Below are 27,850 nucleotides of genomic sequence, written 5' to 3' on the forward strand. Positions count from 1 at the left end.
CCATACTTAGTGCACCAGATCGGTCTGGAAATACAAGTTATATGTTCAATATTTTACCACTATACCACTTTGCACTATTCATGCTTATGCCACATGAATTTAACCAAGTAAATGAGGAAGAAAGCTGCTACTTTTTTCTTTTATTTCTATTTTTCTTACATTTTATTGTATTTTATTTCTTACAAAGAAAAAGCGCTGCTGCCTCCTTGATTATACCAGATAACTGCTGTTCGTCTGTTATTGGTTGCTTAATATTTACTTGCAATTATATTATTCAAAGAAAATTTTTGTACATGAGGAAACACTGTACTATACTTCATATATTACTACATGTTACGCAGCTTTACAGCAAACACTCCTACTTGCAATGTAACTAAAAAAAAGTTTTTTAATCCTTGAATCTAGGTACTCAGATAGTTTGTTCAAAGTGTGGCCAATGTGGTATGTTTTAATTTTCTTTTGGTTTCATAGGGACTCCCAATTTCTTACTTTATGTTAGACAGCAACTTGTTGAAGCTGTTCCCATCAGTGTACATAATTCCATTCTGAACTGTAGTCAAGAAGGCAAATTCTATTTGAAAATTTTTTTGTGTCTATAGTGTGATTGTGCAAATCACAGTTCATCTGGAAATGGTTTTTTTTGTGAGCAGCAAAAAACATTAAGGACTAAGTTTACTGGGAACTGAGTTTAAAAAGTACAAGAGCCTTAAAAAGGCTTCTGCAAAACATGTTATTATCTACTTTACACAATATTATTACTGATCACTTCTGCTGAATAAACATTTTATTTACTGCAGGTTTCAAGAGACAATTCAGTAAGAGAGTACAGGTGAAAATATGGAGAATAAGCCAGCAGTCTTTTCTTTAGGTCATCATGATGATACACTCCTGGAATTGAAAAAAAGAACACATTGACACCGGTGTGTCAGACCCACCATACTTGCTCTGGACACTGCGAGAGGGCTGTACAAGCAATGATCACACGCACGGCACAGCGGACACACCAGGAACCGCGGTGTTGGCCGTCGAATGGCGCTAGCTGCGCAGTATTTGTGCACCGCCGCCGTCAGTGTCAGCCAGTTTGCCGTGGCATACGGAGCTCCATCGCAGTCTTTAACACTGGTAGCATGCCGCGACAGCGTGGACGTGAACCGTATGTGCAGTTGACGGACTTTGAGCGAGGGTGTATAGTGGGCATGCGGGAGGCCGGGTGGACGTACCGCCGAATTGCTCAACACGTGGGGCGTGAGGTCTCCACAGTACATCGATGTTGTCGCCAGTGGTCAGCGGAAGGTGCACATGCCCGTCGACCTGGGACCGGACCGCAGCGACGCACGGATGCACGCCAAGACCGTAGGATCCTACGCAGTGCCGTAGGGGACCGCACCGCCACTTCCCAGCAAATTAGGGACACTGTTGCTCCTGGGGTATCGGCGAGGACCATTCGCAACCGTCTCCATGAAGCTGGGCTACGGTCCCGCACACCGTTAGGCCGTCTTCCGCTCACGCCCCAACATCGTGCAGCCCGCCTCCAGTGGTGTCGCGACAGGCGTGAATGGCGGGACGAATGGAGACGTGTCGTCTTCAGTGATGAGAGTCGCTTCTGCCTTGGTGCCAATGATGGTCGTATGCGTGTTTGGCGCCATGCAGGTGAGCGCCACAATCAGGACTGCATACGACCGAGGCACACAGGGCCAACACCCGGCATCATGGTGTGGGGAGCGATCTCCTACACTGGCCGTACACCACTGGTGATCATCGAGGGGACACTGAATAGTGCACGGTACATCCAAACCGTCATCGAACCATCGTTCTACCATTCCTAGACCGGCAAGGGAACTTGCTGTTCCAACAGGACAATGCACGTCCACATGTATCCCGTGCCACCCAACGTGCTCTAGAAGGTGTAAGTCAACTACCCTGGCCAGCAAGATCTCCGGATCTGTCCCCCATTGAGCATGTTTGGGACTGGATGAAGTGTCGTCTCACGCGGTCTGCACGTCCAGCACGAACGCTGGTCCAACTGAGGCGCCAGATGGAAATGGCATGGCAAGCCGTTCCACAGGACTACATCCAGCATCTCTACGATCGTCTCCATGGGAGAATAGCAGCCTGCATTGCTGCGAAAGGTGGATATACACTGTACTAGTGCCGACATTGTGTATGCTCTGTTGCCTGTGTCTATGTGCCTGTTGTTCTGTCAGTGTGATCATGTGTTGTATCTGACCCCAGGAATGTGTCAATAAAGTTTCCCCTTCCTGGGACAATGAATTCACGGTGTTCTTATTTCAATTTCCAGGAGTGTATTTTAAGTATAGCATTATAGTCCATAGTTTTTCTCTTTAATTTTATTGTAAATAATAAGAATACAGAAGCAGTAGTGACATCCATAATTACGATACCAGGAAAAATGATTCTTCATTACTCTTAACTGAAATTGATAATAGGTCAGAAAGGGTGAATAATGCGATTACCAAAATCTTTGATCACTTAACCAGCGATAGGAGACTGGTAGATATCAAAGCTAAGGTGAAAAAAATTCCCTTTGGGCTACACCTTTTATTTATAGAAGGGTTTTAATTTAAAACTTGTAGCTTAGTTAGCACAAAAATATTATCTTACTTCTGTTGCTGAACTTTCTGTTTTATGTGACTTTGTCTATATATGATTGTATACATCTTAATGATAAAGTGTTCAGGACAATAAGAAATAGAAAATACACATTTTTCCAAACTGGCAATCAGCATTTATTGTAAATAGTAAATCTAATTCACATCAATTAATAGAATGAAAAAATTGGTGTTTCATAGATTAAGGACCATGGCCTGTTGACAAGACTGTCCACTTTTGAAACAATAAAAAATACCTGCTCTAAAAATTATGGATGCACATTTTAGAATACTTGATGTAAACAGAAAAGGCTGTTTTAATTTTCATGCTTGAGAGTGTATGAAATGTTTGGAATATGAAGCTGGGTTTGTGTCAACCTTTCAGCTGAATACAACATCAAAGATTTGATGAAGACTGAGAAATTTGGAAAAAAGTTTATTTTCCTGTATATTCTCATCTGCCTGAAAGACGCCTCAGTCTCAGTTGTGCTGGAAAAGCCACGACTCAAACATAATCTGATATCTTTATTTCTTACCACTTTAAGAATAATATCTTTCAGATTGCAGGGGTTCAAGTAACAACAGTTAAAAATAAACCAGATGGAACTTTTGATTTGGATGAAATGCAGATGAAAATAAGGAACGAAGATATCCATGAGCCAGTCACTGCTCTCATCTGTATTGAAAATACACACAACTTATGCGGTGGGAAAGTTCTACCGATGGAATGGCTCGATGAGGTATATATCTTTGTACTTATGCTGTAATAAAGGTTGGAATTGTATACTAAAAGGTTCAGTTCTATGGTTTGTTGGATGACCATGGGATTATAAAATTAAATGTCAACTAATCAATACTTGATTTGACCCTTGCACTTGAGTATAGCATTTTCAATTAATTATATACTAAAGGATGTGATAAGTCATAAGACATAATAATTACTGTCATTTTCAGTGAATCATATACTATAGATTACAGATAAATTTTACCATAATGGCCCAGTTCAGTACTCTACAATGATGCCTACACTGCGTTTACAATGTTTAAGATTTTGAAACTTTCTCATTGTACTGAATGAAATTATTCGAACAATTGAAAATCCAGGATGGAATGTAACGATGTAATGAAAAGGATAGTTGCTACTCACGAAGTAGTAGAGATGCTGGGTCACAGAAAGGCACAACAAAAAGACTGTCACACAACTAGCTTTCAGCTTACAAGGCCTTTGTCAGCATTTCCGCTATATGGTGAGTAGTGACTGTCCTTTTCATTATATTGTTGACTGGAATTATTGCTCCTTTAAATTACGGTTTCATTATTGCTTTCCCTAGGTGAACCTTTATGACTTTGAGATGAAAATTAGCAAGTATAGTTCTATTCATATGCATTGCTGCATTTCCTTATCAGGCAGCAGATAGGAATTGCTGTAAGGCAGTCACAATGAAGTTGGTGTATGTTGGCCCTTGGAGATCTGACGACACCTGGCAGTATCTTGTAAAACATCTGTTATATCCGGATAACATGCTTCTAAACAATGCTCACAACCAAATTCATGAGCTTAGTCTCAAGGAGAAGCCTTCAATCAGAAGAAACTCAGATATTATCATGAAATATATCAATAAAACTGGTTTTGCTTGAACAGAACCACTTTTTTAGTACATCACTTGTACACATGATATAGGACAAAGGTAAACATAATTTACAATTTCAGTAGACATTGTGACTACATGGTCAACACAAAGTGCATGGTAATATAAAATGACAAATCGACATATTACATTTCTTCTAAGTTTGAAAGAAGAGATTAGTAAGTGAGACAGCATGATAAACACAAACTAAATTATAGTGTGGAATGACATAATACCATAACACAAAATTAACAATATTTGGCAAATGAAGTTTACTATGATTTTCCAGAAATTCACAAACAGTGTGGAAGGAGTGGTCAGTCAAGAATGTTTCAACTTCACACCAAATGTATTTAATTTTGGTAGGCATTTTAACTAAGAAGCCGTATGGTTATATGACATAACTCTAGTATAAACATATGCCTCTTTTGTGTAAGTTTGTGCTTACTGTGTTTATGTGGAGGTTCAGCTTCTGCCTAGTTTCATATGCATATATATCATCGTTACATTTGAATAGGATTTCTTTTTTTTAGTTGCTCCCTTTTGAAAAATTTAGTATTTCACATATATACAAATAAGGCAGAGGCAGTATTTTCAAACTTTTAAGAAGGTTTCTTCTGGAGCCCCTGCATTTAACTTTCGTTATCACCCTGATTATCTTTTTCTGTATTTAAAATGTTTTTAAAAATTGTTAAATTCACCAGAAAATCATTCTATGCATGAGCAGTGGCTACATACTGCCATGGTACATTGTCACCATTAATGAGCAGCTTGTGGTTTGAGTGATAATCCTTGTAGCATTTGTTAGTGTTTTCAGTTTCTTCTCCAGATTGGTAAGATGTATCTCTTACTTCAAATCCTCCTGGAGATGCATGCCTAAAAATTTTATATGACTGACATTTGAGACATTTTTCTTCCAATGGCAAAAACATCTTTCATAGGATGGAAGTTTTACATGATGTGAAAGTTAACTTCCACAGTTTTTTTTCTTCAAATTTTACAATGAGTCTATTGCTCTTGAACCACTGTGCTAAGCTATGCAAACCAGTGTTGCAGTTTCAAGCAGATCTTCCTCACTGTGTGATTTATGTAGAATATTTGTGTCATCTACAAAGATTACTGTGGTTCCATCATGTATTTTATCAGCCAACTCATTTACATGCAGCAGAAATAGGACAGGTCCTCGACTCCATATTTTCACTCATTACTGCAAAACCTACATTTTTCCACACTATCTTTGTATTTCATTTCTACATTTACATCTAAATGATTACTCTGCAATTCACATTTAAGTGATAGGCAGAGGGTTCATCGAACCACAATCATACTATCTCTCTACCATTCCACTCCTGAACAGTGCGCGGGAAAAACGAACACCTAAACCTTTCTGTTCGAGCTCTGATTTCTCTTATTTTATTTTGATGATCATTCCTACCTATGTAGGTTGGGCTCAACAAAATATTTTCGCATTCGGAAGAGAAAGTTGGTGACTGGTGACTGAAATTTCATAAATAGACCTCGCCGCGACGAAAAACCTCTTTGCTTTAATGACTTCCATCTCAACTTGCGTATCATATCTGCCACACTCTCTCCCCTATTACGTGATAATTCAAAATGAGCTGCCCTTTTTTGCACCCTTTCGATGTCCTCCGTCAATCCCACCTAGTAAGGATCCCACAGCATGCAGCAATATTCTAACAGAGGATGAACGAGTGTAGTGTAAGCTGTCTCATTAGTAGACTTGTTGCATCTTCTAAGTGTCCTACCAATGAAACACAACCTTTGGCTCGCCTTCCCCACAATATTATCTATGTGGTCTTTCCATATGAAGTTGTTCGTAATTTTAACACCCAGGTACTTAGTTGAATTGACAGCCTTGAGAATTGTACTATTCTTCGAGTAATCAAATTCCAACGGATTTGTTTTGGAACTCATGTGGCTCACCTCACACTTTTCGTTATTTAGCATCAACTGCCACCTGCCACACCATACAGCAATCTTTTCTAAATTGCTTTGCAACTGTAATTTGTTGATGATTATTGAAGTGTAATGGGATCCATCTCTCAGGCTGACCTCTAATTCTATAATTAATTAACAGATGCAAAAGAATTTCAAGATTTGTAACACCAAAAGGTTTTCTAAGATCAATAAATAATCCAGATATATGTTGCTTATCATCCACTGCTTCTAATATTTCATTGAAAAAGGTAAAGATTGCTGGCTGTGAACGCTTGTTGTGAGTCATTTATCAACCTTTCTTTATTTAAGAAGCCTGTTAATCTTCTAAGAAACACTTTTTCCATGGTTTTTACGGAGCCTGATAAAACTGAATCTGGCATATAATTAGAAATTTCACATTTTGTACCCTTTTAGATGTCACTTTTGCAGTTTTAAGACTATTTGGAAATACGCTACTTTCAAATCATGAATCTACTATGTCTGCTAGAGATTCCACAATAAATGTTGCACTAGCTTTGATGATAGCATCTGGTAACTCATCAGTATCCACAGAGTATTTATTAGGCAGTCCTTTATTCCATTGAGTTTTGAGTTTCCTGCAGCATTCATTGTAAGAATTTGAGGATAGTGATCACTAAAACCTATCTTTACCATTTGAAAAATCCAGTTCATCGAGAAGACCTGCTGAAATAGACAAAAACACACACACACACACACACACACACACATTCATGGCAACACAGCTCACACACATATGACCACAGTCTCCAGCTGTCACAGTTAGACTGTGAGCAACTAAGCATGATGGGAGTAGTAAGATCTGGATGGTGGAGGTAAAGAAGAGGCTAGGGCAGGGAGGGGGAGGGATACCTGGGGGGGGGGGGGGGTGGAAGGTTTGAGGCAGTAAAGTTTGCTTGTTGGAGCATACAGAGACAAGGTGGAGAGAGGGTATGGCAGCTGGGTGCAGTACAGAGCTCAGAGGGCGGGAGGGGGAGGGGGGGGGGGGGGAGAGCAGAAAAGGAGGGACGTAAAAAGACTATGGGTGCACTTGTGGAATAGAAGGCTGAGGAGTGGGAACAGAGAAGGGGATAGGTGGATGAAGGACAATGACTAACAAAGGTTGAGGCAAGGAGGGTGATGGGAATGCAGGATATATTGCAGGGACAGTTCCCACCTTCACAATTCAGAAAAGGTGGCGTTGGTAGGAAGGATCCAGATGGCACAGGCTGTGAAGCTGTCATTAAAATGAAGAACATTGTGTTGGGCTGTGTGCTCAGCAGCTGGGTGGCCCAGCCTTTCTTTGGCAACAGTTTGTCAGCGGACATTGTTGGTTGTCAAGAAAAGTATGAAACAAAATTGTTGCAGCTTAGCTTGTACATCATATGACTGGTTTCACAAATAGTCCTGCCTTTGATGTGATAGGTAGTGCTTGTTACTGGACTGGAGTAGGTGATGGTGGGAGGATGTATGGCACAGGTTTTGCTTCTAACTGTATTACAGGGATATTGATACCATCTCTTAAGGATTCAAAAGGGAAAGGTAATCTTTGAAGCTGGTCAAGCTAGAACACAATGGTTCTGGTGTAGTAAGCAGCTGAGCACATAGCTGAACATTTACTGGTTTACTTAGTTTACGCAGGCGCACAATTTTTCTTAAAACATTAAAAGCAATAATCTTTGAAACATTAGTATCATGCAAAATTATTATGAATATAAAAACTTTCAAAATATTTAAATGTAATTACTGAAATTCTAAATCACCTAAAAATTTCCTTTTGCTTTAACATTAGAACCAACAACATTTAAAAAAATATTACAGTGATCCAGGATTTGAGGAGAGACTGGAGAACTGGAGATCCTACTGAATTTCTGGAATGATGTCACTGTGATAGGGTTCGTAGGTGGACAAATCTGACTGCTGGCGGGGTCCTTCTGCCAGGTAATCCTAGCAATTAAAAACAACAATGGTGGAGCATTTGTCAGCAGGTAGGATAATAAGATTGGGATCAGTTGCTCACAGTCTCACCCCAGCAGCCAGAGACACTGGTCACGTGTGTGAGCTGCATTTTTGTGAATATGTGTGTGTGTGTATGTTGTCTATTCCCCCCCCCCCCCCCAACCCCCGCCCCCAACCCCCCCCCCCCCCCCCCCCCAACCCCATGAACCATGGACCTTACCGTTGGTGGGGAGGCTTGCGTGCCTCAGCGATACAGATAGCCGTACCGTAGGTGTAATCACAGCGGAGGGGTATCTGTTGAGAAGCCATACAAACATGTGGTTCCCGAAGAGGGGCAGCAGCCTTTTCAGTAGTTGCAGGGGCAACAGTCTGGATGATTGACTGATCTGGCCCTGTAACACTAACTAAAACGGCCTCGCCGTTTTGGTACTGCGAATGGCTGAAAGCAAGGGGAAACTACAGCCGTAATTTTTCCCGAGGGCATGCAGCTTTACTGTATGATTAAATAATGATGGCGTCCTCTTGGGTAAAATATCCCAGAGGTAAAATAGTCCCCCATTCGGACCTCCGGGCAGGGACTACTCAAGAGGAGATCGTTATCACGAGAAAGAAAACTGGCGTTCTACGGATCAGAGCGTGGAATGTTAGATCCCATAATCGGGCAGGTAGGTTACAAAATTTGAAAAGGGTAATGGATAGGTTAAAGTTAGATATAGTGGGAATTAGTGAAGTTTGGTGGCAGGAGGAACAAGACTTTTGGTCAGGTGAATACAGGGTTATAAATACAAAATCAAATAGGGGTAATGCAGGAGTAGGTTTAATAATGAATAAAAAATAGGAGTGCGGGTAAGCTACTACAAACAGCATAGTGAACGCATTATTGTGGCCCAGACAGACGCGAAGCCCACACCTATTACAGTAGTACAAGTTTATATGTCAACTAGCTCTGCAGATGATGAAGAAATTGATGAAATGTGTGATGAGATAAAAGAAATTATTCAGGTAGTGAAGGGAGATGAAAATTTAATAGTCATGGGTGACTGGAATTCAACAGTAGGAAAAGGAAGAGAAGGAAACATAGTAGGTGAATATGGATTGGAGCTAAGAAATGAAAGAGGAAGCCGCCTGGTAGAATTTTGCACAGAGCATAACTTAATCATAGCTAACACTTGGTTCAAGAATTATGAAAGAAGGTTGTATACATGGAAGAACCCTGGAGGTACTAAAAGGTTTCAGATAGATTATATAATGGTAAGACAGAGATTTGGGAACCAGGTTTTAAATTGTAAGACATTTCCAGGGGCAGATGTGGACTCTGACCACAATCTATTGGCTATGAACTGTTGATTAAAACCGAAGAAACTGCAAAAAGGTGGGAATTTAAGGAGATGGGACCTGGATAAACTGAAAGAACCAGAGGTTGTACAGAGTTCAGGGAGAGCATAAGGGAACATTTGACAGGAATGGGGGAAATAAATACAGTAGAAGAAGAATGGGTAGCTTTGAGGGATGAAATAGTGAAGGCAGCAGAGGATCAAGTAGGTAAAAAGACGAGGGCTAGTAGAGATCATTGGGTAACAGAAGAGATACTGAATTTAATTGGTGAAAGGAGAAAATATAAAAATGCAGTAAATGAAGCAGGCAAAAAGGAATACAAACATCTCAAAAATGAGATTGACAGGAAGTGCAAAATGGCTAAGCAGGGATGGCTAGAGGACAATTGTAAGGATGTAGAGGCTTATCTCACTAGGGGTAAGATAGATACTGCCTACAGCAAGATGTATGAGACAGGTCAAATTCCCTCAGACTGCAAGAAGAATATAATAATTCCAGTCCCAAAGAAAGCAGGTGTTGACAGATGTGAAAATTACCGAACTATCATTTTAATAAGTCACAGCTGCAAAATACTAACGCGAATTCTTCACAAACGAATGGAGAAACTAGTAGAAGCCGACCTCGGGGAAGATCAGTTTGGATTTCATAGAAATGTTGGAACACGTGAGGCAATACTGACCCTACGACTTATCTTAGAAGAAAGATTAAGGAATGGCAAACCTACATTTCTAGCATTTGTAGACTTAGAGAAAGCTTTTGACAATGTTGATTGGAATACTCTCTTTCAAATTCTGAAGGTGGCAGAGGTAAAATACAGGGTGCGAAAGGCTATTTACAATTTGTACAGAAACCAGATGGCAGTTATAAGAGTCGAGGGACATGAAAGGGAAGCAGTGGTTGGGAAGGGAGTGAGGCAGGGTTGTAGCCTCTCCCTGATGCTATTCAATCTTTATATTGAGCAATCGGTAAAGGAAACGAAAGAGAAGTTTGGAGTAGGAATTAAAATCCATGGAGAAGAAACAAAAACTTTGAGGTTCGCCGATGACATTGTAATTCTGTCAGAGACAGCAAGGGACTTGGAAGAGCAGTTGAATGAAATGGACAGTGTCTTGAAAGGAGGGTATAAGATGAACATCAACAAAAGCAAAACGAGGATAATGGAATGTAGTCGAATTAAGTCGGGTGATGCTGAGGGAATTAGATTAGGAAATGAGACACTTAACGTAGTAAAGGAGTTTTGCTGTTTGGGGAGCAAAATAACTGGTGATGGTCGAAGTAGAGAGTATATAAAATGTAGATTGGCAATGGCAAGGAAAGCATTTCTGAAGAAGAGAAATTTGTTAGCATCGAGTATTGATTTAAGTGTCTGGAAGTCGTTTCTGAAAGTATTTGTATGGAGTGTAGCCATGTATGGAAGTGAAACATGGACGATAAATAGTTTAGAAAATAAGATAATAGAGGCTTTTGAAATGTGGTGCTACGGAAGAATGCTGAAGATTAGATGGGTAGATCACATAACTAATGAGGAGGTATTGAATAGAATTGGGGAGAAGAGGAGTTTGTGACACAACTTGACTAGAAGAAGGGATCGGTTGATATGAAATGTTCTGAGGCATCAAGGTATCACCAATTTAGTACCGGAGGGCAGCATGTAGGGTAAAAACCATAGAGGGAGACCAAGAGATGAATACACTAAGCAGATTCAGAAGGATGTAGGCTGCAGTAGGTACTGGAAGATGAAGAGGCTTGCACAGGATAGAGTAGCATGGAGAGCTGCATCAAACCAGTCTCAGGACTGAAGACCACAACAACAACAACAATGTATTTATTTATTTATTTATCCATCCGGTGACAATAAATATTGTATTGATGTTGTCAAGGATACATGTTAGGCATTTCAAAGAAATGGGACACAAACAATATATACGTAAAAAAGTACAAAACAAAATAATACAATGAAGTTAATAATAATACAATGAAATTAATATAGCCTATATACATCCCTGCTTGTTATTTTAAATGCATAGTCTGTTTTTCATAAGGCTTTAGTTTTGTCGTCCCTAAACGGCAAGTCCTTATATACACAACACTGTTTAAGTATATATTTGCATCACACAACAGCTGTCCTTTAAGTATGTAAATGTAATGAATGATTAGGTACAGATGGGGTATTTTCCATTTTGCCTTTATAAATAACATCAGAAAAAATTTATTGACCTACATAGGCATTTACAGAATAAAAACATTGTTCTACCAGAAATTTTTTAAATTCTGTTTTAAATTTGTTATCATCTTCTAATTGCCTGATGTTGACTGGCAGTGTGTTGTACAGTTTTCCACCAATATGGCTCAGATACCTTTGTGTATTCGTTGTTTTTGTTTGCTGCGCTATTATGGGTATTGTAGTTATGAAAGTTGGCATTTGTCTGAAAATCTGCAATGTGGGTCCTGACATACAATACACATTTTTATATGTATAATGATGGTATAGTAAGTATTCTAAGCTTTTTGAATATGGGTTTGCAGTGTGTCTGTGGATGACTGTGAGTTATTATTCGGATGGCCCTCTTCTGCAACAAAAAAATTTGTTTTAGGCGCCCTGTTGTGGAACCCCAAAATATTATTCCATATGTGGCAAGAGATTGAAAATAGCCGAAATATGCCATTCTGGCGCCCTCTGAGGTACAAACATTTGCAGTAATTCTGAGGGCAAAACAGGCTGAATTAAGTTTCTGTGCAAGTTTTATTACGTGGTCATTAAAATTTAAGTTTTCATCCACATGAATCCCCAGCAATTTTGTGGATGTCACTCTGTCTAAGGCTTTGTCACCCCACACCAGATCGAGATTTACATTTTGACATCTTTTCCCAAACTGCATATAATTTGTTTTATTTACATTAAATGTCAACCTGTTTGCATTGAACCAAGAGTGGATGTAATTTAGTACTTTATCAGCAGTTGTTGGTAGCAATTGCTTTGGTGCACTTATTATCACAGTAGTAACATCTGTAAATATTATTGCTTTGGCTGCATCATCTGAGGTGTGAAAATCATTTATATAGACAAGAAACAATATGGGCTCTAGGATGCTGCCTTGTGGTACTCCTATTTCTACATTTTTTGCCTCTGATAGTGAATTTATTTTGTGGTTGGAGTAAGTTGATGTCAGTCCTGCAACCTGTGTTCTGTTTTTTAGGTATGATTCAAACCATTTTTTTCCTATCCCATGTATACCGAATGCTTCCAATTTTTCTAAAAGAATGTCCTGGTTCACAGTGACAAAAGCTTTGGAGAGGTCTAAATTTACTTTTACTACACTATAATCTTTTTCTAGATTTTTGACTATTTGTTCAGTGTAGCACATCACTGCTGTTTCGGTATTTTTACGTGCTTGGAACCCATGCTGATTTCTGTTTAGTAAATTATGGTCATTTAGATATTTGTTGATTCGGTGCTTCCTCAGTTTTTCTAATATTTTTGAAAATGCTGGGAGGAGAGATATTGGGCGATAGTTTTTTACCTTATACTTGTTGCTGTTTTAAAATGATGGCTTCACTTTTGAAATTTGCAGCCTTTCTGGAAAAGCTCCTTCACTGAATGATAAATTGGCTATGTGTGCAAAGGGCTTTTGTCTATTACAGAAGAAGGCCTTCTAGCTAAAAGCTTACGTGTTTAGTAGTCTTTCTGTTGTGCCTGTCTGTGACTCAACATCTTTGCTATATGGTGAGCAGCAGTCTATCCTTTTCATAATACTGTGTTTGCTACTTGTATGTTAAAAGCAGATTTGCATGTTTTTGTCAAAATGTGGACAGTGGTAGATGCAGAGGGTGTTGTTTTTTGAGTTGGTTCAATTACAGTTGAACTTACACTGAGTGACTGTAGTAAATTTATAATATCATCTTTGAATTTATTGGTTTCTGATAAATCGATATTGAAGTCACCACATAGAGTTATATTTTTCTTAGGAGAGCGAATTTCTTCCAAAAGTTTCACCATGTGATTAAGAAACAGTTTTTATTTCCTTCTGATGACCTGTAAATGCAAATAGTAATTGTATATAGCCTTGGTAATCCAACTATATAGAGCTCTATATCACTTTCACTGGAAAAATTATGCTATTTGATAATACTGTTCAATTCAATATTTTTTAATATACCTATAGGAACCCCCATGACTTTATATTGTTGTACAAAACATGCCTGCAAGTTTGAGCTGAGGGAGGTATTTTGTCTCTAATGCATCTTGTTTAAGCCAGTCTTTGGCAAGGCATAGGGCAGAAATATCATTCACATCGTTTAACATTATTTATATTTCATTAAGATTATTACACAGTGATTGAACATTCGGATGGAGCAATTTGAAATTAGGAGCAGGGATTATATGATTTCTTGCTAGACCACTTAGCTCATTTTTTTCATGGATGGTATTCTTGGAATTCACTTGTGGCTTGTTGGTTCACTGGATGTTGGAATCTGCCTGTCTTCTGTTGAGATGATGCCAATTTTCACTTTATTACAGTCATTTTTCATCCATATATTCATTAATGACTGTCTTGGTTGGTTTCAAATTTAGCTCAGTAAGTGTGTTGCTGATTCTTTCCTTTTCTATTTATTTACTGGTACTGGTCCTAATGTCTGTCTTTTTTTGTTTGGCACTTTCACTTCAAGACAGTTGCTTTTTACCTGTTTGTCTGTTTGTGTCTGTTTTATTTCTATACTTGGTTTTTATACTTTCACTTTTTGTTTGAAAGAGGCAAGCCTGTTTCAAATGTCGATTGTTCCACATTTGTGTAGATGGAGTCCATGAGATGCATGTTTGTTACTTTCCAATCATGCAGTTTCGAAATTCACAGATACTCTCTTCCTTCACACATTTGTAGGCAGTGTTGATTTTATCTAACATGACGTGATTGACAGATTTCATTTTTCGATTCAGGCCTTGGGCATCATGCTAAGAGATATTGGATGAATTATTACATTAATTTTGTATTAGTTTCAGTATGTATTTCCAGTGAACCCATCATATTCCTCTGTAATTCTTTCAGAGCTTTTTCAATGTCATTTGAGGCAACGACAACAATTAATTTATGTTTCACTGAGAAGTTTGTTCAAAGATTCTGTTGTGAGGTTGTCCTCTTTTGTACCTTGCCAAAGTCTGCAGTATACAGTTTCAGCCTCTACAAATGATGAACCTCACAGAGAAGAAAAGGGAGATAGACTTTGTGTGAACTGTTTTTAAGCAAATATTAAAATGAGGTAGACACAGTAGTAGAAATACAATGCTTTCTGCTCAGTTTAAATACTCAGTTGAGTTGATAGTTTTATTTTTATTTTGTTTCTGTTACATAATTTTTACATGATTGAAAAGCACATGAATAACAAGGTAGAAGCAGCAAGTGGTTCCCATGTCATCTGAAAGGTGATGATCACAGAAACAGTAGGATTACTACTTGTACCTTCACTTTCATTCAGAATTTAAGAGCTGATGACCACTAAGAACCTCTAGTACAATACTGTTACTAATGGTGAAATAATATTCAAATGTTTTAATATCTTTGATTGGTAAAGTGTTTAAAATTGACAGTTGTGTTACTGGATATATAATGTTTGTAATGGTAGATCAAGGGATGTATATTATAATGGAGAATGATTAGAGTAAGAAAGATACTGTGCGTGTAAGTGCAAGTTTGGTGAGTAATAGGCATTTCTTTCAATTCAGAGAGCATTCACATAAAACTAATGAATAATGAAATGAGAATTTTTAAATAATAATAACATACTTTTGTTCAAAAATAATGTACAGCAGCTTATAGTTGCACCTAACGTGTGTGAGAAATGCTTGGCGTGCTATTGTGTTCACTGCTGGATAGTGCAGCCATCTGGTAGGAGCTCACCAAAATATCCACACCTGATATGTTTCCTATATTATTATAATTAAAACTAAAAATACTATTATTTTGGAACTTTTTTCATAATTCTGAGAACTTGAGTGTTGCTCTTCTGCATCAGGATACTGCATCGTGACAACCACACATATTCCCCAAAAACTGTCAACTAAATGTTAACTTGGGCAATTACTTGATGCACTAATATTAATTTTTGATACACAGTTCTTAGTTTATATCACTGAAAATAATCAATGTTTCAAAATATATTATAATAGGGAAGATAATAATCTATTCATCAAGTGGCAGCAGGAAAAAACATATAAAAATGATGCAGAAAGACATGTGCTTTCAGAGCCAGTGGCTCCATCTTCTGTAAGAGGAGTTGAAGGGTTACAAAGAGGGATAAAGGAAATGAATGACTGGCCAGTTTTATGAAATAGGAAAAGTTATGGAAAATTTTCCCAAAACCTTGGTTCAGAGGTGGCATACTGGATGGAATGAGAAGTCTTCCCTAACATAAGGTCTGGGATGACTTTTTTACAACTCTTCCCATTTCCTAAACCTTACTAGTCCTTTTCCCTCTTCCTACCCATTGAACCCTTCTGTCAGAAAAAGGAACTACTGGTTCCAAAAGCTCACATTTCCATATCTTTTGTAAGTGTTTCTTATTGGAATTTCTTGGTGAGTGAGGTTTTTTTTATCTATCTTACTGTCTTTAGTTTGCTGTCCTTGTAGAATTTGTGCTACACTTTCCATTTGATTTCTCATAATTCTGTTCCTTTTTCCACAAAAGATAAGTATGCGGCTTGCAATGCCAAAATTAAATTTGTTTTTCTGTCATCTTCATCATAGCTTAGGCATTTTGCTTCAACTGTGTAGTTTATCACAGAATTACATAATTTTCATGATGTACACATTTCTGTGCTTAAGAAATAAAACACTTTCAACTACTTACAGAGACACATCAGTAGGTTATGTTTATCATGTAGATAGAAGCATCAGTGTGTCTGAACTTATGTTTGAAGCGCAAGAAATAGCTTGGAAGACAACTTTTGTGCCTTCTCTGAACACAAACAACAAACAAACTGGACTTACTGATACACTTGCTCGGCTGTGTGACAAATATCCTCCCAAAACCCCAAAACACCAGAAAAATTAGAAGAAAATATTCTCCTTGGCCAACAGATGAGCTAAAAATGGTATATGTATCTCATGGACACAGCACACACAACACACAGTTTATTCCCAACCTGGAAAATCATATTACCTAAAAGTGGGTGAAAAACACAGACAGTAAAACTGTGAGGAATTCTAAACTTAGACATGGTCATACATCAACAGATTAACACAGACTAGCTGTCCTATTTGCATAGTCTAGGGCTTCAAGTACTTTAGCCCCTCACGCCTCCATTGTTACTGCACAGGGTAGATAGTGAGGAGCTATGTGGATTCTTGTGAGAGGCTAGTTAATTTTGCAATCAGAAACATTTATGTCACAGTAAGAGGCATATCAGTGTCATAAGTTAAATAAATTAACTAAAAGCATAATGCTGCCACGTAATTTTATTATTAAATAGTTGCACATTTCTTATATTAATTAATCAGCCATTACATGTGTGTTAGTTGCAAGAACAGTGTGCACACACATTTCCCTCAATCCCCACCAGGCCGCTGCTGTTCTTCTCACAGATATGAGTCTGAACAGGTGTAAGTACTCACACTCAAAATCAATGGGTTGTTGAGCCCTGGTCTAGAGATAATTTTAATCAACTTTTGCACATTAAATCTTATTGGTCATTTTCCATTTTACAAGAACATCTATACTCTGTGTAATTGTTTGTGTGCATTGTACAGAAGTGTGCAGTTCAGGTTACAGTGGGATAATGAATTCTCACAAGCATTTTATTGTTCTTCTTCACTGGAAACAGTTGTTCACAGGTGTATGTGGAGCCAAATATTGATATTACACCAGCAGCCTTCTTCTGTAAATGATGAAAGTGATCCTGAGGGAAATTCTTGTAGAAATGTAGAATTTTCTCTTGTTGTTGTCTCCCTGTACCCTGTCACATCACAGATCATTTACTTCAGGATGCAGATCAGTGTGAATATCATCAATATTCACTCAATATGGAGAGAAAAACAGATGAAAATTGTCCTCTAGTGCTGTTACATTGTTAAATCAAATCTGAAATTCTTGCTTATGTGGAATATGTTGACAGCATTTGAAGTGTAAGTTAATACAGAAGCCCTTCAGTGAAGACAATTTTGAAAAATGAACTGTATTTCATAAGATAATATTTCTCCTACTGCACACTGAAGTGTGAAGACATTGTCAGTGTTACACAATGCTCATTGCTGCTGTTACTGTTGTTAGGCAGTGTCACTGTTAAAACTGACCCTCCCACATTCCTCTTCTCCTGTGTTTGTTGCAAGCACAATGTGCACATGCATTTCCCTCACTCCCCACTACCTACTCACAGGTAGGACCTTGAGCAGGCATAAGTATTCACACACGAAGTCAGTGGGTTGTTCAGCCCTGGTCTAGGGGTATGTAAAGTAAATGCAGCAGATGAACGTATTGTTCCTGTCACTAACTGACTCTGTGTTGCACTTCACCAATAACATTATTGTACCACATACAAAAATGTGGCTTTTTGGTCAAGCTTATTATTGATTTATTACAGCCTGCACTGACAGGTATCTTTCACCATCCATTTTGTCAGTGACAATCAGTTTCAAATCTGACATGAACTGTTGCTGTCAGTGAATATAGGTTCATCTCAATTAGTTTCCAAGCAAACATTGCTCATGGAACTGCATGCAATGGACTCTTGAGAGTCAGGTGAGACGGGCACACAAAACTACATGTCTTCACAAAACACATGAACTGAACAGTAGCTGACTAGAGGTGTGTAGTTAGTTTGACTAGTTACAATTTTTAATTGCTTCTTTTCAAACAAAGCAAGGTGTCAAGTACATCAACAGCCTAGGGTGCAGTTGTTCTTCCCATACACATGTTCATGTTCTACATGAATGGAATGGAATGAATCCCCAATAAGTGGTATGGTGAGAAGTGTCTCCATGCACTTAACACTGGTTTGCAGAGTTTGTCTGTAGATGAAGATGAAGAACTCAGTGTGTGTGGATGGTGTAGTTCAGGCTGGACGTGTAGTTCAGGCTGGACGTGTAGTTCAGGCTGGATGTGTAGTTCAGGCTGGTTTTTCTGCGTCTTCATGATGAGTAAGCTGTGAACACTCCTAACTTCCAAGATAACAACATCCAGTGTTCCATTCATATCTTCCTAGTCTGACAAACTCTTGGATACCCTATTGAACCTTAACTGTCTCACTAAGCTACCTGATCTTAATCTGATAGAAAACATCTGGGACTATTTGGAACAGTGGGTGAAACATAGCACTTTACATCTTCATAGTTTGGTAGCTCTACAAGATCTACTCATCAATGAGCAGTTTCAGCTGATACAGCATATCTAGGGAAAGTAAGAGACCAGGACTTTTTTACCAATAGGCAAGATTAGGCAGCTGCCTAGAGCAGCAAAATTTTAGGGGCAGCAAAGAGCAGAAAAAATTAGTTTCAAACCAAACAGCGCAAAAATTAAGCGAATGAGGAGGAAAAACTGAAAAAGAAGAAAAATTAAAACACTGAATTGTTTTCAAAAGCAGATGGAACAGTTACTTAATAAGTTTTTACTTACTCTGATGAATGCAAACACATTGTCTCTGCCTACTTCAAAACTGAAACAGTTGCTACTGAGTATGAAATGAAAACAAACACAACCTTGATTTATCACCACCAAGCACTGGAGCAGGGCACATACACTGGCTTACAATCATGTTGTGACTTGATACTGTACCTCCCTCAGTCCCAACTCCCCCCTTTTCTCTCTCTGCAGATCATTTGTCAAGCAGCAGCTGTACTGAGTGGTTCTGTCGACATTTTTAGTTCTATTATTATTTGCTGTGGATAGCCTACCACTTATTCACAAGCTAGGTTTTGTACTCCTTTTTCAGTATATCTAAAGGGAGTAAAAGTGCAGTTTGTCATACCCATATACAAAAATGAGTTGATATCTGTCTGTAAGTCTGTCTCTGGGTGTCTGAGACTCGCAGATCTACATTGTTGTGCTGTTGGATGTTGGTGGTCGTAGAGAGGGAGATGATATCGGGGAGTAAAAAAGAGGGGACATAATTTTTCAGTTCTCATCTAGGGTGGCAAAACACCTAGAAACAGCCCTGTAGGGGACTCTCTTCCTCATAAAATTAAGGCTACCAGTAGTGTCACATGGTATCAGCTTGATATTTTTTGAAGCAACTAATTTTTTTATCTGGTGTGCTTATGTCTGTAACATTCATAATTTTGATAATATCTCACCATCTTATGCACAGATTTTCCATTTACCTGCAGATGAGCACAGAGATGATCAAGTATCAGTGCATACTCTGTCTGCTCTACCACCATAAAAAATATACAGTCCCTCCTACTTCTCTTCAACCTTAACTTTCCTGTGTGTACACCATTGCAGATACACATGTTCCAGACAGAGCAAAATACTTTCATTTCATACTATCACACAGATGAGAAGAGGATTAGTATTTAACATCACATCAACAACGAGGTCGTTATAGATGGTCACACTATTACACATCTGTGAGTTTAGTCCCTTTTATTTCCAAACTAACCAACCAACACATCTGTCAATCTATTTCTGTAGCACGAACCTGATTTTGGAATTATCTCCCTCAATGTATACGAAAACTGAATCACAGTGCTGGCTTAAAATCACAGCTAATGATCTCTCTCCTAAAACAACAGTAGTGTCTGCCTTTGATTTTGAATGCATCTTTTACCCAATTACGAGGTGCATTCAAGTTCTAAGGCCTCCGATTTTTTTTCTAATTAACTATTCACCCGAAATCGATGAAACGCATTACTTCTCGACGTAATCGCCCTGCAGACGTACACATTTTTCACAATGCTGATGCCATGATTCCATGGCAGCCGCGAAGGCTTCTTTAGGAGTCTGTTTTGACCACTGGAAAATCGCTGAGGCAATAGCAGCACGGCTGGTGAATGTGTGGCCATGGAGAGTGTCTTTCATTGTTGGAAAAAGCCAAAAGTCACTAGGAGCCAGGTCAGGTGAGTAGGGAGCATGAGGAATCACTTCAAAGTTGTTATCACGAAGAAACTGTTGCGTTACGTTAGCTCGATGTGCGGGTGCGTTGTCTTGGTGAAACAGCACACGCGCAGCCCTTCCCGGACGTTTTTGTTGCAGTGCAGGAAGGAATTTGTTCTTCAAAACATTTTCGTAGGATGCACCTGTTACCGTAGTGCCCTTTGGAACGCAATGGGTAAGGATTACACCCTCGCTGTCCCAGAACATGGACACCATCATTTTTTCAGCACTGGCGGTTACCCGAAATTTTTTTGGTGTCGGTGAATCTGTGTGCTTCCATTGAGCTGACTGGCGCTTTGTTTCTGGATTGAAAAATGGCATCCACGTCTCATCCATTGTCACAACCGACGAAAAGAAAGTCCCATTCATGCTGTCGTTGCGCGTCAACATTGCTTGGCAACATGCCACACGGGCAGCCATGTGGTCGTCCGTCAGCATTCGTGGCACCCACCTGGATGACACTTTTCGCATTTTCAGGTCGTCATGCAGGATTGTGTGCACAGAACCCACAGAAATGCCAACTCTGGAGGCGATCTGTTCAACAGTCATTCGGCGATCCCCCAAAACAATTCTCTCCACTTTCTCGATCATGTCGTCAGACCGGCTTGTGCGAGCCCGAGGTTGTTTCGGTTTGTTGTCACACGATGTTCTGCTTTCATTAAACTGTTGCACCCACGAACGCACTTTCGACACATCCATAACTCCATCACCACATGTCTCCTTCAACTGTCGATGAATTTCAATTGGTTTCACACCACGCAAATTCAGAAAACGAATGATTGCACACTGTTCAAGTAAGGAAAACGTCGCCATTTTAAGTATTTAAAACAGTTCTCATTCTCGCCGCTGGCAGTAAAATTCCATCTGCCGTATGGTCCTGCCATCTCTGGGACATATTGACAATGAACGCGGCCTCATTTTAAAACAATGCGCATGTTTCTATCTCTTTCCAGTCCGGAGAAAAAAATCGGAGGCCTTAGAACTTGAATGCACCTCGTGCAACTGACTGCCTTCCTTTCCCACCAGCTCTTTCCCATATTCCAAAGCCCCTATCTGGATAAGTCAACCTGAACTTCTGTTTCCTTTAACTCACTATACTTTTGTACCCTTTCTTGTGTTTACATTAGCACATTCTGCAGGCACTGCTCTTTTTCTTCTCGATTTTGACCCCCCTGTGGATCATGTAAAGAACCAACCAACATCCATTTTTTCCAATACTTTTTCATTCAATCAAAGTGCTGTTGTTTATAAACTTTTGAGCTCTTTGCTCCACTTTTCTTTTTCAGTTTTCTCTGGAGATGGGAATCTAAAACTTTCTTTTGACACATAATTCTTTTCGCAATTTCATGTTTTTCAATCTTCATCTCTTTCAGATCACTTCTGATTTCTTTGAGCCACTTGCAACTAGGAGGTTTTTTGTGGTTGACATGTCTGGAAATTTTCATGCATATCGTGTTTTTATTCAGAGCAGATGGCCATAAAGCATCATTCTACATTTTCTCACCATTACACTTAGTTCTTCCATTTTCATGTGCAGATCTTCATTGTGCCAGTTCTTGTCTTCACTTCACATTTTATTGGCTGCGAAGTTTTCTTGGGATTTTACTCTTTCATTCCACTTTTTCTATTTTCTTGCCTTAGTCAAATCCAGGCATTCAGCTGCTTACAAATATTCTGATGTTGTTAATAGAGAATAGTGCTGTAACTGTTTGAGAGGAGATAGAGTTCTTATTGTACAGATCTTTAGTTAACTGAAAGGCCATTTCCATCTCCCCTGCTCAGAGTTTATTAGTCTCTCATCATCATGGCCATTCATCTGTATTATCTGACTGAGATATTTTAAGTTATTGACTATTTGTATTTTTCCATAACCTGTGTTCATGAAATTTAGAGCATTTTCATGTTTGTCATATATTCTGGTTTGCTTAAGATGTTTGAAGGCTTGTTTTTATCTGCATTTCTTTTCAAAATATTGATTTTTCTTGTTGTCATTGCTACGACTCCAGACAATATTGCAAGGTCATCAACAAAAGCTAATCAGTAATTTCTAAGTTTCTTCTTTTTATAGCCCAATTGCATGTGGTCATTTACTCTATTCTTTCTGAGTTCTTCTTGCTATTCTCAGATAAAGTTTTCAAGAATACTGTTGGACAAAATAGGGGATACAGCATCTTCTTCTCTAATGCCTGTTTGTACTTCAAAACCTTCAGATATTTCACCTAAAAATTTAACTTTAAATTTTATGTTGATTAATATTTGGCAAATTATGTTTTTTATTTTATCATCCACATCAAACTCTTTAATATTTAAAACAGAGGTGCTCTGTCATCAGAGTCATACTCCTGTTTGCAGTCCACAAACTTAGTGACATGGGATATGCATCTTAATATTCTGTCTCAGATTATGAGCTTAAGACTCGAGATCTGCTTCACACATGACTTTCCATTCTGAATTACTCCTTCCTTGATGTTCACCAATCATGTCACCTACCAGCTTCTCTAGACTATTATGTAACACTTTAGAAAGAATCTTGTATGTAACTGGTGGCAGTAATACTCCTCTGTTGTTGTCGACATCAGTTTTATCTCCTTTCTAATGTAAAGAATAAATTAATTCAAGCTTAAAATCCTCTGGAATTTCTTCTGTTCGTCATATGTTGAAAAATCCTTCCTTATCTGATGGCTTTGATTCAGGAGACTTCATTTCAGCAGTTGAGGTGTGAAGCCTCTCCTTTGGTTTGTTGCAGTTTAATAGTTTCTCGAAATATTTAGCTAATAATTCACAGTTTTCTTTGGTTTTTTTTTAAATTTTTTATTTGTGAATTGACCACTTAGGATCACGCTACAATTTCATTTCTTCTTTGTCTGAAGTTTCCTCTATCTTCAGTACTCCTTCATATGGACACTGTGCTGTTTCTTCTGTTCATGCATCCAGGCTCTTCCAGTCTTCTTAGTTCTTTTGGCTTGAAATCCTTCCAAATTTTGAATCATGGTCCAAAATGTATCCCTGTTGAACATCTGGACTTCCAAAAATGTTGAAGTTTTCCAGATCTTTACAAGCTTCCTTAATCCATATCATTGTTGTCTTCTTTTCCCACAGGTAGTCGAGTATCCTTTTTGTTAGTCTGGTTTTTTCCATTCTGTACAGGTGTCCTAGAAATGATAACCTCCTCTTTTCCATGGTCTCTGAGATTTTCCCCACCTTTTTGTAGATTTCATTGTTGCTCCGAAGTTTCCAGCCACTTTCAACCTTCGTTGGACCCATGATGTTCTGTAACATTCTTCTTTCTAGTTTCTCCAGCTTTTCTAACTTGTAATTCATTGAGAGGTATTCGCTACCATACAGGCACTCTGTTTTCACCACAGCATTGTAGTTCTTAATTTTGTCATTCCAAGAGATGGACTTTTTGTTGTAAATGTGTTTAGTTAATCCATAAGCTCTCTCCATTTTTGAGATCTGGTCCCCCACAGCAACTTTCTCCAGTCCGTTCTCTTGTATGGCTTCACCAAAGTATTATTATTGTTATTATTATTATTAGTAGTAGTAGTATTAGTATTAGTGTCACTAACATTAACAACCTGCAACCTGGGCCCATCACAAGAACTGGGCTTAGTCTGTCACAAGCCAAGACAAAGTGGATAGTGATAGTGATCTCTTTAAAAAATCATGGTCCGTCTGGCTTCACTAGTAGTACCTTGTAAGGGCCTCTTGCCAGAGTGACAGTGAAGACCTCAGTGGCAGACATTGTTGAATAAATGAAGTGGTGGAAGAGAAAGTCCTGATTTGTGGGGGTAATATACAAATAGATCTTGTAGAAACAACCAAAGATCACACCATTTTTCTTACCTTGTGTAGCACTGATAATGCGACTGAGGAACGTTTAGTCAACTTATAAACTTCAAGGAATAAAAAAATAGGCAGCCTGATTTTGGGAATTCTGCTAAAGTAACAAGAAAGCCTAAACAATTTTCAAATTGATAAAAAAACAAAAGCTAGGAGGACTTGCCAACAAAGAGGGGGAATTAGAATAAGAATTAAAGAAACTTCAATTCAGTATGAAGTGAGCATCAACAGGTGTTACAGTTGTAATAAAGGAGGAATGAAAAATACGCTACACATCTAAAGTGGAAGAATAACAACATTTAATTACAGTTAATTAACAGTAGGGATGATTTTAGCTGGCATATGTGCACCTGAAAACGAAAGAAATGAAGGAACAACAGAAGCTTACAAAAAACTTCAGGTAACAATAAATGAAACTCATAAAAAATAGTTTTATTGTTTTGGGAGACTTCAGTGTAAGAACTGGAAAAACAACAGCTAAAATTTTTTAGGGAAGAACTACGAAGCAAGACACAACAGTAGTGGACAAATTTATGTAGACTACATGGCAAACAACTCTTTTAGACCTACTAGTAGCTTCTATAAATATAAAAAAATACATTAACACTAAGGGACAGAAAAATGACTAGGTCTATAATAGATTACATTTTGTAGGGAAGTTCTGGTGAAATGTAAATAATTTAGGCATAAAAGAGGAATAGCAGAAGCATAGAGTAGCCAATAGGCGCACACAAAAGAGAAAGAAAACTTGCTGGTTTTCAGAATATGTACTTCATTGAGCTATTCACACACAGACACACACACACACACACACACACACACACCTGTGGCCCTACGTTGTGCCAGTGTGACAAAAATGCCAGGATTGCATTAGCATGGGACACAGTCTAAGCAGCTTCGAGCAGTACTACAATGTGTCACAAAAGTCACACATGTATTCCGAAAAAGTGTGTCTGAACAGGCCTCAGATGGTCCAGTGGTGTTGACTGAATGCCATGTCATCCTCAGGCTATCAGATCCACATAATGATGAGCATGGGGTCAGCACACCAGTCTCCTAGCTGTAGCTAGTTTTCATGACCTGTAAAGCAAGGTGAAAGACAAGGTTGCACTTTTCACTTTTTGACATACATTATTTAACTTTTACACAGATGGAAAGAATTCATTGCCTGTGATGAACTTGCTGTTTGCAGGTGACCAGTAATTATAACAGAATTAGAAGATGATTTACAAAATTCAGCACATGAATTGAACAGAATAACAGGAACATATAATTCTGAAATACCTGTACATAAAACTAAGACATAAGTTTTTACCAGGGAACAGTTGACAAGAGCCTTGCTCTTACAAGGGAATGGCCCAATAAGACATGTTGAAGCTTACCTTGAAACTTTTTACAAAGGAAGAAGACAATGAAAGAAATGCACTGTGAAAATTTTAGCTGCTAAGAGGCACTGCAAATATTTAAAAAATAGCTGAAAATTGCCAAATTTGTAGCTTGCCAGGTGGCAGTAGAAATGTACACCCCTACTGGAAAGTTTAGGGGCTGCGTACCAGGCCACCAGTATCTTGAAGCCAAATGCAGGGCTAAGTCATGTGACTGAGGACGTAGAGCTTTTATGTAAGGACATTACAAAGGAGGACCATGTAGTGATAGTGTGTGGACTGAGAAACAGTTTGGACAGGGAAGGGGCATATGACTTAGGTGGTGACCTGGACATGATAGCTTCTGTGACTCATGGCAACAACGTACACTTTGTTGAGGTGTTCCAGCATCATGATCAACCACACCTAAATGGAGCTGTGAGGTGAATCAATGTTGGTTTAAGGATGGCTCTCAGGACAGCCAACTTTGTTCATGTTTCTCTGGTGCTTGTCGGGACTATCAACAGATGGGGTTTCACTAGGCATGGCCTACACTTAAACAGGACTGGGAAGGGAAGATTGGTACAGCTGATTCATGAAAGTATAGGGGGTGGATCTCGGGCCACACATGGTCAAATATCTGTTTTCAAAATACAACTATTAGAAGCTAAGATCCAATCTTTGAACTGCACAGTAGTTTGTGTTACTGAGCACTGGTGTAGAGACACAGAAATCCAACATATAGTATTATCATTGTATGAAAGGGCAAACTCTTACTGCAGAACTGCTTCAAGAGGTGGAGGATCATGCATTTATATCAGAACAGGAACATAATTCAAATCAAGACATGACCTCAGTACAGTAATTGAAGACAAACACTTTGAAATATCAGCTATTGAATTAACAGGGCTTGATATCAGCAATAAATTAATCATTTTGTGTGTGTATAGATCTCCCAGTGATAGTGTGGACACTTTTTTCAATAAATTAACAGAAGTTCTAGATAAAGTCTCAAGTACAAAGGTCAACATAATTCTGTGTGGGGACATTAATGTCAACACTAATGTCATAAATGAATCCAGCAGCACCTTCATAAATATCCTTCGAATTTGTGCATGTCCCTATTGGTCAATAGTGCAACAAGGGTTACTACAATGACTGCATCAGTAATTCACCATGTGGCCACAAATATGAACAGGGAAAAATGTGATGTAGCTGTAAAAGATCTCGGACTATCAGACCATCTCTTTCAAATAACAACACTAAAATCAGGCATCGAATTATTCCATAAACTACAAACCTACAAACAACATCTATTAGAAATTAAAATAAAAGATTTTTCAAAAAAACTAGAAAAACAAAGCTGGGACGATGTGTATAAGGAAACCAATGTGAATATGAAATTCTCTAAATTCTCCACATTGTTTAAATTGAACTTTGAAAAGGAATTTCCAAAAGTATGCATGTCTGTATCAACATCTCACAAAAACAGATGGATAACAGTGGGTATTAAGAAGTTCTCCCAAACACTTAAACACCTCAGTTCCATGAAAAAGATTCACAATGATCCAAAATTCTGAAATTTCTATCATAAATACAAAAAGATCTATAGGAAGGTGGTGATCACTGCAAAAAAGTCATTCAATGTCAAAATAATATATAATGCAGAGAATAAAAGCAAAGCAGTCTGGGATACTATAAAAAAGGAAATAGCAAGAGGCAAACAAATGCAGAATAACATACTGCTAAGGGAGCGGGATAAGGTAATAAATATCTACAACACTTAGCAAACTGTGTAAACGAGCATTTTTCAAGTACTGCAGAGAAGTTACAGCAAAAATTCCCCAAAACAAATATAACACCTGTAAATGATGATGCACTAAATACAATGATGTTACTTCCAACCACAGAGAATGAAGTGAATAGAACTGTTCAAAAACTAAAAAATAAAAAGTCAGTAGGCTTAGATGAGGTACCAATGTGTGTACTGAAACAAAGAATAGGGATTATACAAGGCCCTTTAACAAATGTAATAAATGAATCCTTCACATCAGGGGCATTTCCAGAGCAGTTA

The 27,850-nt window shown here is 38.4% G+C and overlaps 1 protein-coding gene across 10 annotated transcripts in view; it reads left to right on the forward strand.

Annotated features, from left to right (window-relative positions):
* The window catches only part of LOC124596098 (probable low-specificity L-threonine aldolase 2), a 269,257-nt gene that overhangs the window by 155,012 nt on the left and 86,395 nt on the right, over positions 1-27,850 (forward strand). For all 10 annotated transcript variants that reach the window (XM_047135097.1, XM_047135104.1, XM_047135096.1 and 7 more), the window contains one exon: positions 3,170-3,349. In XM_047135097.1, coding sequence (XP_046991053.1) covers positions 3,170-3,349 — 180 coding nt within the window. The remainder of the gene's footprint in view (positions 1-3,169; positions 3,350-27,850) is intronic.

The sequence above is a fragment of the Schistocerca americana genome, chromosome 2 (genome assembly GCF_021461395.2).
Source record: "Schistocerca americana isolate TAMUIC-IGC-003095 chromosome 2, iqSchAmer2.1, whole genome shotgun sequence".
Classification (NCBI taxonomy): Eukaryota; Metazoa; Arthropoda; class Insecta; order Orthoptera; family Acrididae; genus Schistocerca; species Schistocerca americana.